The sequence below is a fragment of the Tupaia chinensis genome, unplaced genomic scaffold, assembly GCF_000334495.1.
Source record: "Tupaia chinensis unplaced genomic scaffold, TupChi_1.0 Scaffold141517_1, whole genome shotgun sequence".
Classification (NCBI taxonomy): domain Eukaryota; kingdom Metazoa; phylum Chordata; class Mammalia; order Scandentia; family Tupaiidae; genus Tupaia; species Tupaia belangeri.
Window position 1 is genome coordinate 434861 of NW_006201378.1, and position 16179 is coordinate 451039.

At 37.5% G+C, this 16179-nt stretch overlaps 1 protein-coding gene across 1 annotated transcript in view; it reads left to right on the top strand.

The window, feature by feature from the left end:
• Positions 1 to 8687, top strand: part of CSMD1 (CUB and Sushi multiple domains 1) — a gene marked incomplete at its 5' end in the record, with an annotated part of 442872 nt that extends 434185 nt beyond the window's left edge. The window contains 2 exons of the mRNA XM_006163216.1: positions 3657 to 3789; positions 8386 to 8687. Of these exons, the coding sequence (XP_006163278.1) occupies positions 3657 to 3789; positions 8386 to 8545 (293 nt within the window). The remainder of the gene's footprint in view (positions 1 to 3656; positions 3790 to 8385) is intronic.
• Between the last annotated feature and the right edge of the window lie 7492 nt (positions 8688 to 16179).

Genomic DNA, 16179 nt, shown 5'->3' on the forward strand with positions numbered 1-16179 from the left:
ATCCAGTGAACCTGACCTGAACTCTCACTTTGCTGTCACACATTTTCTTTGCATTACTCCATTCCTTTCTGATCAAACAAAATAATAGCTTACTTTAGCAAGTAATCTTTATTCTCTTGTGATGATGAGCTTATTGTCAGGAAAAACAATTTGTTCCACGAAGTAATTTGAATCACAAGCAAGTCTCTCATTTAACTAATTAGAAAAGTTTATGTTTAAGTAATGCTTCAACAACAGCCATTCATTTAAGAGTGATGGCTAAAATGTATTTTTATGGATAAAAATAAACAACCTTGTAATTGGAGGCAGTCTGTAGATAAACCAAAAAAAGAAGTGATAATCATTCAATGAATGCTAAAATCAAGTTAATTTGAAAGGCAACTTTAATGCAAAACTATGCATGAGACACTCAGCAATAAGTTGGTTTCCTTATTAAAATGAAATAGTACCCACCCACACATACCCACAGAATGAAAGAAAACAAATGAAAATTAAATCATGCACCTGATAAACTTGTACCAGAATATATAAAGAATTCATATGGATCAGTAAGACAGAGGCAAATAACCTAAGTTAAAAAAAAAAAAGAAAGAAAAAAACACCAAAAATAGAATAGACATTTCTCCACTTGTGCCGTAGATTCATCTCACTGTTATTGACACCACTGGGGGACACTGTATGTTGCCCCTGGACTTGGCACTGCTCACAGCCACTGGGAAACTCTAACCCATCTCAGGAGGCTTTGCATCATTCACTGCAAACCCAATGCCCAGTGCAGACATATTCAATTGTTTTAACCCAGCTTTTATTCCCATCACCTGGATGTCTCTGATTTATAAAGAGAACAAGTATTTGGTATTTTCCCCTAGCATGTAGAAAGATGATTTTATCTGAAAATGAAAAAAAGAAATCATTTTTTTTAGAGGTTTTGGCCTTAGGGTTCATGCACTCCCCAGAGAGAGACAGACAGACAGTGAGAAGGAAAGTGAGAAATCACCCTGTAATTCTTTCTCCTCCATTCTCCTCTCAAACACATATGCACAAGTACAAAGCATGAGTTTCAAACCACTGGGTCCAGGACTTGAACCGTAGTAGGTCTTGTAGGAGTCCAGCAACATAACCACTACACCCTAAATATGAAAAACTTAATCTGATTTAGGCATACTAGTATGGAAGGATCTCAAAAAGATAAACTTGAGGACCAGCAGATGGTGTAGTGGTTAAGTCACTGGACTTCCACATGGCCAACTGTGGTTCAAGTCACAACCCAGTGGTTTGAAACTCACGCCAGGCATATGTGTGCACATGCCCAAGATCCCAGGAAGAGAATGGAGAAGGGATTGCAATGTGGCCATCCCCTTGGTAAGTGATTTCTCACTTTACCTCTCACTATCTCTGTCTCTGTCTCTGTCTGTCTCTCTGATGAACATAAGCACCCTAAGGCAAAAACCTCTCAAAAAAATAAATGAATAAACTCAAGTTACAAAAAGCTAACATCACTTATAAAGCATGTTCATATTAGACATTAAGATGATAAAATTTGCACATAGTGAGGCAAATGGTAAATATATGAAAGTTTTTGTATGAAAATTCAAAAATTTTGATATAACTAGAAAATTTTAAGTTTTTAATATTAACACTTGTCTTCACATTTATGGTTTATAAAGAATTAAATGAAACAAGATTTCAGATTTATCTTTGGATGTGTTCATTCATAAATTCTGTAAACAGACTTCTATAAAGCCTCTGTTATGTGCGGATGACGCCAACCGTCATTCATTGCACATATGAATTAAGTGACTCTGTAATTAGGCCAAATCCATTTCAAAATCATATTATAAACAAAATCTCCAACAACCAACTTCCTTCTTTGTAAAGATCATTTAATAAATGTTCACTGATTTGAATTCCCAGTGTTTTCCCTTCTCTCAGTACTAGGCATATATTTGGCAATATATGGCAATTTGAAAATATGGATGGTGAAGTTCATGATCATATCAGCTTCTTGATGTTTGAGATGTCTATCTTCCCTTCTAATGGATATAAATCATGCTTTGGCATTCTTCTTTATTTATTTATTTATTTACTTTGGTTTCCTTTTTTCTAATTTTCTATAGGACATGTGCATTCACTGGAAAGAAACAGAGAGAGATAAAGAGAGAAAACACCCCGTCAGGGGGTATGGCCACTCCACAATCACTTCTTCTCCATTCTCCTCTTGGCGTTTTGGGCATGTATGCACATGCATGCACCCATTGTGTTTTTCAAGCCCCCAGTCAGGGACTCAAACCACTCAGCCATGTGTGATCCAGCCACCTTAACCACCCTGCCATAGCTAGACCCATATTTTAGCATACTCTTGTGTTCTTATAGAAACTTACATTAAGACATTGAGCAAAAATCTCTCTTTAAGAAAAAAAAAGACATTGAGCTGCATTTTTGAGTGTTTCTAAACTCTGTAATGAATTTTGGGATCTACCTAAAATAAAAGTAGACTGCACCGATATATTTGTATATGGAGAATGTAATGCCATTTATAGAGAACTGAAATATTTTTATAATTTTCATGATATTTTGCTGACTTTGTGTCTTAGGACAGGAAAAAACATAGAATTGTATTGATCGCCTTTCATGTGTGCACATATGTAATAGAAAGAGAGAGAAACACCTTCCACAGGGTCTCATCATACTGGGGTCTGCTCTGTCCCATCGTCCAGCTCTTCAGGATTCTGAACACACACACACACACACACACACACACACACACACACGCACGCACGGCATATTCCAGGCTAACTGGGGGATCCCAACTTGTAGTCTCGATGTGGCTTCCAGCAGTGGAGGGCCCAGCATTACCACTGTGCTACAGTGGCTGGGCCAGCACTAATTTCTGTATAGAGACAAGACCATGTGGCCTGCCATTTCAGCAACAGATTGGTGGCTGGATGGTATTCGAAATGGTATTGCAATGCTGCAGGATTCAATAAGCTGTGGTTAATGCAAGGTGATACAATACATGAGAACGAAGATGTGAAAGAAGCCATAAGACGTCTTCCTGAGAATCTTTATAATGACAGGATTTTGCTGAAAGAGAGCCCTGGATCTGACCATGAAGCAGCAGATCTTGCCTAAAGAGCAATGGATAAAATAGAAAGATAATTTCTACCTTGAACCATATTTGAAAGAGGTTATTCAGGAAAGAAAAAAGAGAGAAAAATAACTAGGTTGCAATTGTGGATACGGTTGTCCTTATTTTTATGAAGATGTTCGAACCTGAAACATTTCATTTAGAAATTGTTTGGTCTGCAGATGAATTACTCTAAATAAATGTCTACTGTAATAATAATAATAAAAGACCATGTGAATGCTTTCCGTTAGTTTCAATACAAATGTAAAATACCTACAACAAAAAGAAGTAAGAATGTTTATTACTCCTTTTATCTGCCCCACAATTATGACTATCAGTAAGGAATAGTCAGTATTTTGTATCTCGGTCATCAAGACATTAAAATCTTGAGAAAAGAGTACCATTCGTTCCCTGTAGCATTGCATGTCCTTCTGTATTGTGTTTAGATTCACTTACAAAATTTGTCATAACTATCTCCTTGTCTAAGGACAGAATAGGAACTGAAATTATTAATCCTTTTATCTTCCAGATCCCTTAAACTCTGACCAAGATTCTTCAAATCATTACCACGGCACCAGTAGTGGCTCTGTGGCAGCTGCCATCCTGGTTCCATTCTTTGCTCTAATTTTATCAGGGTTTGCATTTTACCTCTACAAACACAGGTACTGTATACACACCAATTCTTTCAAAATGGGATGAGTGTAAAGTATTAGTTTAAACAAGGTATGTGCTTACACGCACATGTACATATATGAGAGAGCAGTTTTTGAAACTTCCTGGAAAATACTTAGGTCAAAAACAATGTGTGAATTTCAAAGTTTTTTATACCAAAATAGACTCGTACTTTAATTCTATTTTTCCACAAACTTTTAAAAGTCCTCTTGTATTTTATATCACTATAATAATATATTCCAATCTTCTGTCTTAACTGAGAATGCTTCTATGCTTAGGCTTTTGTGGCTGTTTGTTCTTTTTCAGCAAAACACATCTTAGCTTTAAAGGATTCATGACTGGGTTAAGAAATAACATGCTTTTTTTTTTTTCCCATGTCCAGTTGAAAGTTGAAATAAAGGCATTTCATTATTTTACCTTCCAACAGAAAATGTAACAGAATGATCAGTGTGCTGTCTTTCTACTCCATGAATCTATCATTTATAGTTTCTTTTTTATTTCTTCTCTCAATAAATAAAAATAGAGCTTCTAATATGGAGCTCGGTTTCAATGGAAATTATATGTTCCATTTCTTGAAAAAAGTTTTCTGAATATCTATTAATTTGCAAATCCTTACTAACTGGAAGATGTTGAAACTTGGGAACAAAATAACAGATGAACTGATTCTTTCCTTGAGGTTAAAGAGAATGCCAAAAATAAACAAAAAAATATATATTTTCTTGCAAACTCCTTGTACATTTTTTCTCTATTTGGAAAATATACTACCTGGAGGAAGTTGACTGCTCTAAAATATTATTTGGAATAGTAGTGTCCCTTACAATTAATAGCAAATATTAGTCCCCCAAAATATGTTAGATTTTGGGGCCAGCAAGTGGTGTAATGGTTACAGCACTGGTCTCCCATATGACTGACAACAGTTTGAGTCCCAGACCCCATGTCTTAAAAATCATGTGAGGGGTGTATGTGCGTATGCCCAAACTCCCAGGAGGAGAATGGATAAGAAGAGACTGTGGCATGGTCATCCCCCCAGGAGGGTGATTTCTCACTTTCCCTCTCACTGTCTGTTTCTCTCCAGTGAGCAAAGGTGCCCTATAGCAAAAACCTTAAAAAAAAAATTTTAGATAGGTCAAAATTTTACTTTTAATACAAATATTTCCATCTAACCCTGGCTTTAAATAATAAACAAGCAAAATAATGATGTAAGAATGTTCTTTTAAAATTGATTTTATTATTATTTATTGAATGTGTCCGGGGCAATTGCATTTGCCAGAAAGAGACAGAGAAACAGAGAAGGAAAGTGAGAAAGCACTAGCTATGGGGAATGGTCACATCACAATCCTTCTTCTTGTTCCTCCCTCCTTTCAGGATTTTGAGCACGTATGTACACTCATGTGTTTGGTGTGTTTTTCAAACTGGTGGACATGAACCACACAGTTGGTCATGTGGGATCCAGCTACCTTAGCAAACATGCTATACGCTGGACTGGATGGTCTTTTTGATAATATATCATGGAATAGCCTAATTAAATAATTTATTGTACTTTGCTTTGAAATATAAAATAATAAGGACATTGCTTCACAGTTATATTGTAGTAGCTGCTGGTATGTTTTCTTGACTTTCCAGTGTTTAGTAATGTTCTTCAAAGATGCTACCTATGAAAGAAATCACAGATGGTATTTTCACATATAAACATTGGCACAACTAAATTGACATTTTTTTGAAGAAAAAATAACTTTTGCACACAAAGTGATGAACTTTATTCTCAAATTTCTACTCAGGCCTCATTTAAAATTTAGTAAATATGAAAATATATGTTTTCATCAAATAAGAAAAAAGTCATGATTGGAAATACTCTTTAAAGAGCTAAAACTAAAATTATAATTTTTTTCACAAGTTCTTCATGATAATGTAATATCCTTATAGAGACACATGCAGTAGGAATTTATCACTGCTACAAATTCATATTTTTCTTTTTTTAGCATGTTAACTGCATGTTAAAGATCTTGTCTATCAAAGCTATTTTCCCTCATTTTTTTTTTCCAATGGGTGAGAGGGGGGAAGGAGAGAAAAACAGGTATTTTTGACTGACAGGGTATCACCTGTGTCCTCCTGTGCTCGCACCTCAGGAACATGCCACCATGTTTCGGTTGAGCTGGGAACTGGACCCAGTTCTCTCATGTGGCCTCAACCACTGGGCATGACTGCCTTTTCAATTGAACCACTAGCTGGGCCTCCCTCAACTTTTGACCTTTTGCCTGTCCATGGGGAAGCCTCTGCTAGTCCTCTGCCTGAGTCTGATGGCATCCCACATGTCAGAGTTTTACCACAGTGAGCCATCATAGATGCAAATGTTATTTGAGAAGTCTTGCATTCTCTTGTCCTTAAAATAGATAACCCTGCACTATTTATACAGAAATTAAATAATACGATTGATTATATCTTAATTGTAAGGCAAAGTAGCATTGGAGGTATCTTCAGGATCCCATATAGCTTTTGTCTTTAAACCTTAGAGTCTCCCCTATTAGTGTTCAATAGGTGACTCTATGGAAGTGATGCCATGGGACTAGATCTGACTATGAACCAGAGATATGGGTGATCTCACTATTTTTTCATATGAATTTGATACTTCTGGGTTGGGGGAGAATGTAATCTCAGCATGACTGAGCTCCCATTCTACCAACATTGCACCAAAACCAAGAGGCTGCATTGGTTTCAGAAAACGAAGAAGCCCCTCTCACCTCGCAGCTACTGTCAGGAAGCTAAGAGGCCATTGTGGTCTCAAAAGCATGGGGTCTTGTGTTTTGTTTTGTATTTTCTTTTTTTTTTTTTTTCAAAATTATTCATTTTATTTTATTATTATTATTATTTAAAATTTGCCATAGGGCATGTGTACTCACCAAAGACACAGAGAGAGAGGTAAAGTGAGAAAGCAAACCACCAGGTCTAGTACTTGAACTATGATTGACCATGTAGGGGTCCAGAGCCTTAACCACCATGCTACCTGCCAGTCTCCAGTGTCTTCTGGTTTTATACTTCTGTGTCATATGAGGAATTTGGGTATTTTTGTAGAAGCAGAGAATCGCATGGTCTGCTGATCTGACACTTCATTGAATTTTTTTTCCGAGTTCTTGCCACCTCTCCAAGTATAGCACCAAGCCTTTATACCCTTCTCTTTATTGGCTTTTCAGCCTTTGCAGTTATAAAGATTCCTTAACAAGTTGGCTTGGTATTTCTCCAGATAAAACCTTGTTTCAGCTCATTTCTGAGTCTCTCTCATTCTGTGTGCTGAGAGTTGTTTTCTCTGTCAGAGCCTGCTGCCCCGGTTCACACCTGCCCAGCATGATTGTGGTGTCCATAGACCCTGCTTCAGTGTTTGGATTCATCCAAACCAAATCTGGCTCTGCTTTTCCCCAGCCATGAGGGAATGAGCTGTGGTGACTCAGGACCTGGGTGGCAAAATAAAACGTTAGCCAGGTTTTTGCCTCACATTGGGCTAAATTTGTCTGCTGACTTTTTGCTGCTGGGGCATTTTCCAAGTTCAGTGCCCCAGACCTCTAAGTCTAAAGGCATTTGCAAACTGCTGTTTTGCTAATAGATCTCTTGTTTTCTGGGAGTCATGCTCTTTTTACCTCTCATTTTATTAATTGATACGTTGCAACTTCAAATTTACCAGGAAATCAAGTTTGTTCATGTTCAGTATCCAGTGATTTTTTTTTTTTTTGGGCATAGTGTGGTTATAACTGCCTGACATGTTTTCTCTAAGAAAATTTCTTCTGGAATAAGGATTAAAAAAACAGAGAGACCATGTATGTTTAGGTCTTTCCAACCTAAAAATCCTCTCTCTAGTCATGGATTACATAGAGGTCATCTTTTACCTGGAAATGTAAATAGTAATTGGATGATCAGGATAGTTTCTTTGTTTTTTTTAATAAATAGGCTCATTTTTAACTTGCTAGAGACAAAATTATAACACGAAAATAGCTAATACTTAGTGACTGTTAGCAATAAACATAAATAATAAGCTTATCATTTATTTTTTAAAATCTAATCTCACATTTATTTTTTCTCTTTAAATATTTATCATAATTTATGATTTATATATAATCTTTCATGTCCTTGTAGGTTACAGAATGGCCTTTAAAGCACATATACTGTGTGTGTGTATGTGTGCATGTGTGTAATTTAGTTTAATCATAACAATCCTAAAGGGAGAAGAACATCACGCATAGTAGCCTTATTTTATAAAACGGTAAAAAGTTTAGTGACTTATCAGTGTTAGACAGACGTCCGAGCTAAAGTCTATGTGCCTTCGGTCTCTGAAATATTCCCAATTGTTCAGGAGCATTCCCAAAAAAACATAGGTAATTCTTTGACTTTAGAAAATGCTTTAATTTTTTATACCCTCTTTATAATACCAGCCGCCAATTAAATAAAATCAACTCAGTAAAGTGTGAAGACACACATGCTTCCCTACTGTTTGCCATCTTCTGCTCCCTGCCCTAGAGGAGTCGTCTCATGCTCATAATCCCACTTAGTCATTTTTGTTTTAAACTCGGGGTTCTGATTGTTTCCTCTTTTCCTTCTAGAACAAGACCAAAAGTTCAATATAATGGCTATGCTGGACATGAAAATAGCAATGGACAAGCTTCCTTTGAAAACCCCATGTATGATACAAACTTAAAACCCACAGAAGCAAAGGCTGTGCGGTTTGACACAACTCTGAACACAGTCTGTACAGTGGTATAGCCCTCAGTGCCCCAATAGGACTGATTCATAGCCATACCTCCGATGGACAAGCAGTAATTCCTTTGGTGCCATATACCACGCTCCCTTCTACTTTTTGCTTTGCTGCAGCGACCTTTAACATCGTCTACTGGCATCCATGCAGCAGGAAAATGTATCAGAGTCTTCTGAGAATCCAATTACCAATGCATCTTCATTCGGAAAGTGGAATCTAAATGCCTGGCTGTATCTGCCTGAAATCAAGGCACATTCAAGGAAGACTGCCAAGTCATGCCGACACGTACTCATTGCCTCAGACTTTCATGTGTCCGTGTGTCTGGGATGCCTTTCAATGCAATCTTCTGGGCACGTGAATACATCCTTCGGGTGCGGTGACAAATGGTAGCACCACAATATGTTTGTTTGTTTGTTTTATTTTTAACCCCTCATGAACATGAATACTCTGGAGAAAAAAAAAAAAAAGCTTTCTTGAAGAAGACACCTTTCTGATAGATGCACACACCTCCCAATGCTTCACTCTGTCCTTCCCGAGACCTGACAAGCTTTGAGGACCTCACAGCTCCCTTAAGTGTCCACCTATAGGGACATTTGAAAACCTCCCAGTCAGCTGTTCTATTGCAGGATTTTCGATGCACAATTTTTTGCACTAGTGTGTTATGAATGACTAAGATTCTGATAAAAAAAAAAAACTTTACACAGGGTTTGTACACACTATTCATTGTATATAGGCATCCTTTCATAGTATCAACCTAAGCATTCCACCATCGGTTTAGTTGGAGTGTTAGAAGCAAGGAATCCCCAGATATGGCAGATATGGCACAGATTTTAAAAGAAAATACAGTATGGAAAAGATTTATTTTATTATTACTTCTATTAATGACATTTCTGTATTGAATTCTTCAGCGATAATCTTAACAAAAAAGGAAGAAGCCTTTTATTTTCCCATGTTTTCCTCCCTCAGCACTGTCATTATCCAGTGGTTGTCCATATTTTCCTAATTAATAGCAGGGGGTTTACAGCAATTTCTACTCGCCATGTAAAACTGTGAATAGTAATTTATTTTAGCTAGCTCATGAATTTGTGGGTTTTAACTCACAAATGCAGTCTTCACTTCTGCATTTTTTTTTCTTTTGCTGTGCCATCCCTCTCTGATATCACATTGAGAAAGTGTTCCACATAGCACCTTAAACTCAGTGATAATTGTCAGGACCAAAATACTAAGTGTTATTTTGGAGGTAAGAAAAAAATCACACACACTCTTCTTATGATGATGTATTTTCTATACTAGTTTTATTTTTTCCTTCGTGCTTTATAATTCCAGATGAAAAGATCATTCCAGTGAAGTGTCAATTTTAAAGTCCATTATAGGTAGATTATGACTTACTGTGTGAATAAAATAGGTGTGATCACCAATATGGATAAAATCAAAACATGACATAGAAAACGTGACCATGAGAATATTTATGTCAAGTTCAGAGGGAAGATCATGTTTATTTCTATTTAGACTTGCTTGATAAACATTTTTGAAAAGAGGATGCATATTTCCTAACGATCCTTAAGTACATATTCCATATGCTGAAAATATTCCCTCCCTCTAATTCCAGATTGGCTTCATGGACAAGAATGTTGAAATTGGCCTTTGCTTTCTTGTAGTGAACATGATCACACCCAGCTTTAAGACTGATAGAAGTATTTTTGTACTGGATGTTTAAATGCAGGACTTTAAATGTGAAAAATGGGGAAATAAAGTTATCAGGACTATAGCTCGTTCTTTTGAAAATCACACATTTTGATTTAAATATTTCAATAGATCATATTTCTTACACAGCTACCACTGTTCTATGACTTGGAAGGGGCATGTGTTGTTAGGAGAACTCACTGACCTCTTCTAGTTACTCCTTTGTCTTTTGAATTCCATAACACTGGAGTCTGTACCATTATGCTGAGTTCTCTGCCCATTTTTCTCTGGCCAAATTGAGAACATCCCTAGAGATTTGCTGCGCAAATGGGAATCTTTCCATTGCTTTTTCTCAGTAGACCAGATGAGGTCAGCAAGAGTTGCTCCTAATACACATTGAACTGAAACTAATGGAATTGAACAAACAGAAAGTTTGAGGATCATTGTGTGCAAGGGAGAACAGGGTTACTATATATATTAGGTCTATATATATACATATATATATATATATATTGTACATATCTAAGTTTGAGTCATTCAAACTAGGTGCAAAATGCTGACTTCAGAGTCTGAATCAATGTCTCTGTTCCCATATCCCTGACCTGCTTGCTGGTCAATGACGTTATGAAATCCTGAAATGACAGGACATACATACAAGAACCACATATCAGATTAGTTATTATTTTTCTTTGTGTGCAAAGTCAAACTGTCCTATGGTTGCCAGTTTGGAGCATGTGATTAAAAAAAAAAAAAATCAGTAAAATTCTCTTGTGAGAATTTCTTCCTAGGGTGTGTGCAGTATTGGATCCAATCTCCCGCGAGGTGTTAGGGCATCTCATTAGGGCAGTCAGGAAATGTGCTTGCTGAGTCAGGTCTAGAAGACTCTTCCCCAAAGGCAACCAGAACCCAGTGAGGGAATCGACCACACGCTAAAACAGGTTATGTGCTTCAGAGCTGTTTAAAACTGCTGCTTGTTTCTTACACATCTTGCCTTTCTTCAGGCTAGCTGCAATAATTTTTTTCTTCTGTAAAATATTTTGTAAACAACAACAACAAAAAGCTATTATAAAAAAAAGGGGGAAAAAAAAGAACGCTGGCATTACGATCAGGAAAACCCATAATCATCGCCACCCCGCCCTGCTGTTCCCACCACACGCTGCTGTCACGAAGTAGGTGCAAAAGACCTTTTTGTACAGAGATATATTTTTTATGAAGAATTTGTAAAATTATTAAATATGCTGTAATTTTTTGATTAATGTAGGTAAATTGTTAAAAAAATAAATGTTTTTACAATACAAAACTGTAATTTTCCCAATAATGTAAAATGTACCATCTCTAGCAGATTTTCAGTTCCAATCCTATTACACATGTATTAATATTAAAGTGGCCTGTTAAAATGAACAGTATCTTTTTTTTGTCAAAAAAAATTATAAAGAGAGTGTAATATAGCCTGTGCAATGCCACCTATCTTTAAAGCAAATCAGAGTTCTAATTAAATATTTAATTTTAGATTTCTATTTTTTTGTGTGAGTTTCTTTAAGCTTTGATGGGTGCACTTAAGTGTGTCGTAGGGGAGGGAAATAAGGGAAGTGTTTATAATGAGCCTCTATTGTGTTTCGAACCAAGCTCAATATTTTCCCAAGATATTCACATCACCATCGTGATAAATAAATAGTGCATTTATGAGTGCATGATACAGTAGTGCTGAGGCGGACAGATAGCTCTCTTGCTGATTTGCATGAAAAACAATGGGAATTTTGGTTCTTTCCAAGCCAAAATCAAACCTGTTTTTATGATTTCTGTTTAATTTAGAAACTCTTTTTGTAAACTTTGACAACACTGAAAAATGATATGCAAGAAAATTATAGACATATTTAACAACGTATCAAATAACACATTTGAGGAAGGCTCAAAAAAAAAAAAAAGATTCTTTTCAATAGCCTTTAAAATTCAGAGCCAGCTGTCTTGCATCCATTTCTGGGGTGAGGGAAAACAGAATGCTTTACAAGTCCTTTGTGGCCCATCAAGCTGAATGTCTTGCCATTAAACAGAATGATATACTAATTTTCCTGAGAGTCAAGTTATTACAAAATGAAAAACAACCAATAATAAAAAGTAGTCCCATGTTGGCTTCAAAGTAACCAAGTTTGGTATCCAACTTACAAACCTGGGTCTATCTGGGGACATGGTGAGTAGTTCTCATTCATTGAGGCACTACTGAGCTGATACAGTATTGGGTGAACTCACAGACATTGCAAGTGATCATAATCACCCTTTTCATGAGTTTGTCCAAAGTTATGTATTCCATGGAAGGAGTCAAAGAGAGAGAAGCACGTCCACAGGGTCCTCGTGCCATGATCCACCCAGTCTGCACCTGTTAGTACAATGGGGAGGTACCATAATTTACTACAGGGAGACCTCAGGACTTAGACCTTGAATCTTTATTTTTTTATGCATTTATTTATTTATTTATTTTTACATTTTTCCACATTTACTTTACATATTAAAAAATTTTAACTCATACTCCATAGTTGTTGACACTTAATAAACGATTTTCAAAATTTCAAAATACTAAATTTTAAAGATAATATTCAAATTACTTAATATAATTTTGCATAATTTTGTTTGTGACTCTGTAATAACAGAAATAGTATGATTTTAAATATTTTGGAGAAAATATTTACATGTCAACTCTTTCTACATGGCTTCAGCAACAGTGAGCATTGCATTACTGAAGTGTCATGATGGCTGGTTCCACTTCCATATTGTAGATGAGAAAGCAGAAATTCATAGTAGTTTATTTACCAAAGGATATACAGATAGGTAGAGCTGATATATGAGGTCACTTGTTTCTTGTTTTGATATTCTTCACAAAAAAATTCATCAATGATTTCCTTTTTCTGACAATGAAACTTTTTCTAAACTTTTTTGTCATTCTACTTGTTTTCCTTTTTTCTGTTTCATTTAGTAAATAATTACCACAAACTTTAGCTTTCTGAGCAAAATAAATATTCTATATTTTTAGTTTTAAAATTCTTTATAATTCTCAAACATAATGTGTTCTCAAGAGTTGTTTTTGTTTTTTGTTGTTTTTGGAGAGGTTTTTGCTATAGAGCGCATGCGCTCGCCAGACAGAGACCGAGAGATAGAAAGTGAGAAATCACCCGCCGGGGGGATGGTCACTCTGCAATCCCTTCTCCTCCATTCTCCTCTGGGGATCTTGGGCATGCATGCACATGTGCCTGGCATGAGTTTAAGCCACCGGGTCTGGGACTCAAACCACAGTCAATCACGTCGGAGTCCAGTGACATAGCCATTATGCTAACTGCTGGTCCCAAGAGTTGTTTTTGTTTTGTTTTCTTGTAAGTTGGAACTTGCTAGCTCTACAATTATCATCTGGGTCTTTTTTTCTAAAACTGAAATCATGTGAGTGCTTTACTTTTATCTACTAATGCATTCCTCTTTTATGCCCCTTAGAATTATTTTATTTAACTTTATTTATTTAAATATGACCAGATTGAGAGAGCCAGAGGGAAAGTGAGAAAGCAAGCTGCCCGGTCTGGGACTCAAACCGTGATCAGCCATGAGGGAGTCTAGAGCCCTTAATCACCATACCCACTTGTTTATCCCTCTTTTTTTTTTTTTTCTAAAGGTTTTTGCCTTAGGGTGCATGTGTTCACTGGGGAGAGAGAAAAACAGAGCCAGTGAGAGAGAAAGCAAGATATCACACACACCCCCCAGGAGGAGGGGGGATGGCAATGCCACAATCCACAGGTTTTTTTTCTCCATTCTCCTCCCGAGATCCTGAGCACACCTGCACACATGCCCAGTGTGATTTTCAGGCCACCAGGTCCAGGATTAAAATGCGGTTGGCCGTGTGGGAGTCCAACAACGTAACCACTACCCCATCTGCTAGTTCCTTACCAATGCGTCTTGAAAACTGGAAATGAGCACTTTGTCTCCCAAACATGCCCTGTACATCTACCATATGTAATTTGTGACAGAAAGTCCTACACAGAGTAGGTTCTCAAATAGCTGTTGAATTTGAGCCTAGTGACCTTGGTGGCGCTCATACTACTGTGAACACATTTTGAAGGACTGTGTTACAAACACTCTGTGGCCTGAGGTGGCCACAAAAATAGTGATACCACAACACGTTCCAACCCGTGGTTGTTCACAGTAATAAAATTTGACTTTGTTGCTTTGGTTAAAGTGCTTTGTTAGACGTAAAGGGCTACGATTCAACTTACTAAATAATGCAGAGCAGACAAGAGTAATATCACCCTCAGCTAGAAATGTCTGTGACTTCTGAAACCTGGGCTTGTGTCTTTGCTCACGGTAATAGCACCCAGCTGTCCCCTGGGAATGCCTGATGACAATCAGCTTTGGTGAATCACTGAACACCATCGCCAACCTGTCCCTGGCTGGGATTTAACAGGGCACACCTGAAAGCTCAAACTTGCACTCTTGGGGGAATTGGAAATTTGTGCCAATTGACTCACTGCACCTCAGCCCACCCCAAGAGATGAGCAATCTACAACACCCCTTGCATATTTCTATACTCTTTGTCACCGGGCTTTTCTCTTGACCCTTGAGGCTACCTCAGATCTTTGCATAAAGTTCTTGCTTTCTTGGGGTCAGCAGGTGGCGTGGTGGTTTAAGCGTGGTACTCCCACTTGGTCAAATGCAGTTCTAGTCTCAGACCTGGTGGCTTGCTTTCTCACTTTCCCTCTCTGGTGACTGTGCGTGCCCTGTACCGAATGTAAAAGTGATCATAAGTAAATAAAATTAAATGATTCTTTTAAAAAAGATTCTTTTTTATTTTTCTCAAAGTTATTCAGGTTTAGTTAACTTTTGCTTGTAGTTAAGGATCTAAACAGTTGTGGGTGCCACTTAGATTGGAAAGGAACCTCAAAAACGTACCCTAGTCAGATAGCCCCTAAGTGGTGCCTACTTCATTGCTTGAACTGCTGACTCCAAATCTAGTCTCATGTGACTGTGAGCCACTAGCTGCTCACTCGTCTGAATGGATAGAATGACAAATTATTAAAAATGAAAGTGACATTTGAAACCATCAAAGTGGCTCACAGAGTTTATGAAGAGCCGCCCTTGCAGTATTTAATGAAAATCCCTTCAGAGGAATTAATAACTATATATGCATCCAGACAACCCAACACGCGTAGAAGCCAGTGAGTCAACAATATTCATGTTCTTGAAGGGATGACAAGACTTCACTAAAGCTTTTCACTATAGAAATAGCTTGGGTTAGCAGGACAGCAAGGCGAGTTTTTCAATCCTGCTTAGAAGACTTTTACTTGTTTGTTTTACGTCGTTGTCCTTTTGTGAATATTACAACTTCTAACTTATCAGGTGATTTATTTGGGGGAAAATGCTAGATGACAAACTGTCCTATTTTCTTCAAACTGCTTACTTAGCTCATGAGATTATGTCTAAATCAAGTATTTAAATTTTTTTGGGGGGGTGCAGATTATGCCAAGGGAATTAAGATGACGTTCTTCCCACTCTCGGCTTGTGCAGCCACGTCAGAGCTTTCAAAGATCAGCCTACAGTTTGAGATCTCAGCATTCCCGTGGGCATGAAGCCCTGATAGCATCGTTGGTGCCACATAGGCTGAAGGACAGGCCGAGTCTTCGCTTTAGCTGCTGTCATTACAGAATCCGGCCTTGGGTGTGAACCACCTTTCTGCCTTCGTACATCTAGGTGAATAAGCAGCAGCATCCGGGTATAGACAGAGAAACCCAGTCCTCGAGAAGGACAGGAGCCAATCTACTTCCTGGAAGAACACGTTGGAGCTACATGTACTCACATGGTACAGTCCCCAAACATGTATTTCAATTGAAAGTTGCAGGCCCATTCCTGTGGCCTAGTGACCACCAATGTGGTTAGAATCCTGGACCTGAGGATTGGGAAACTAAGCAGAGCACGGATGTGTACATGC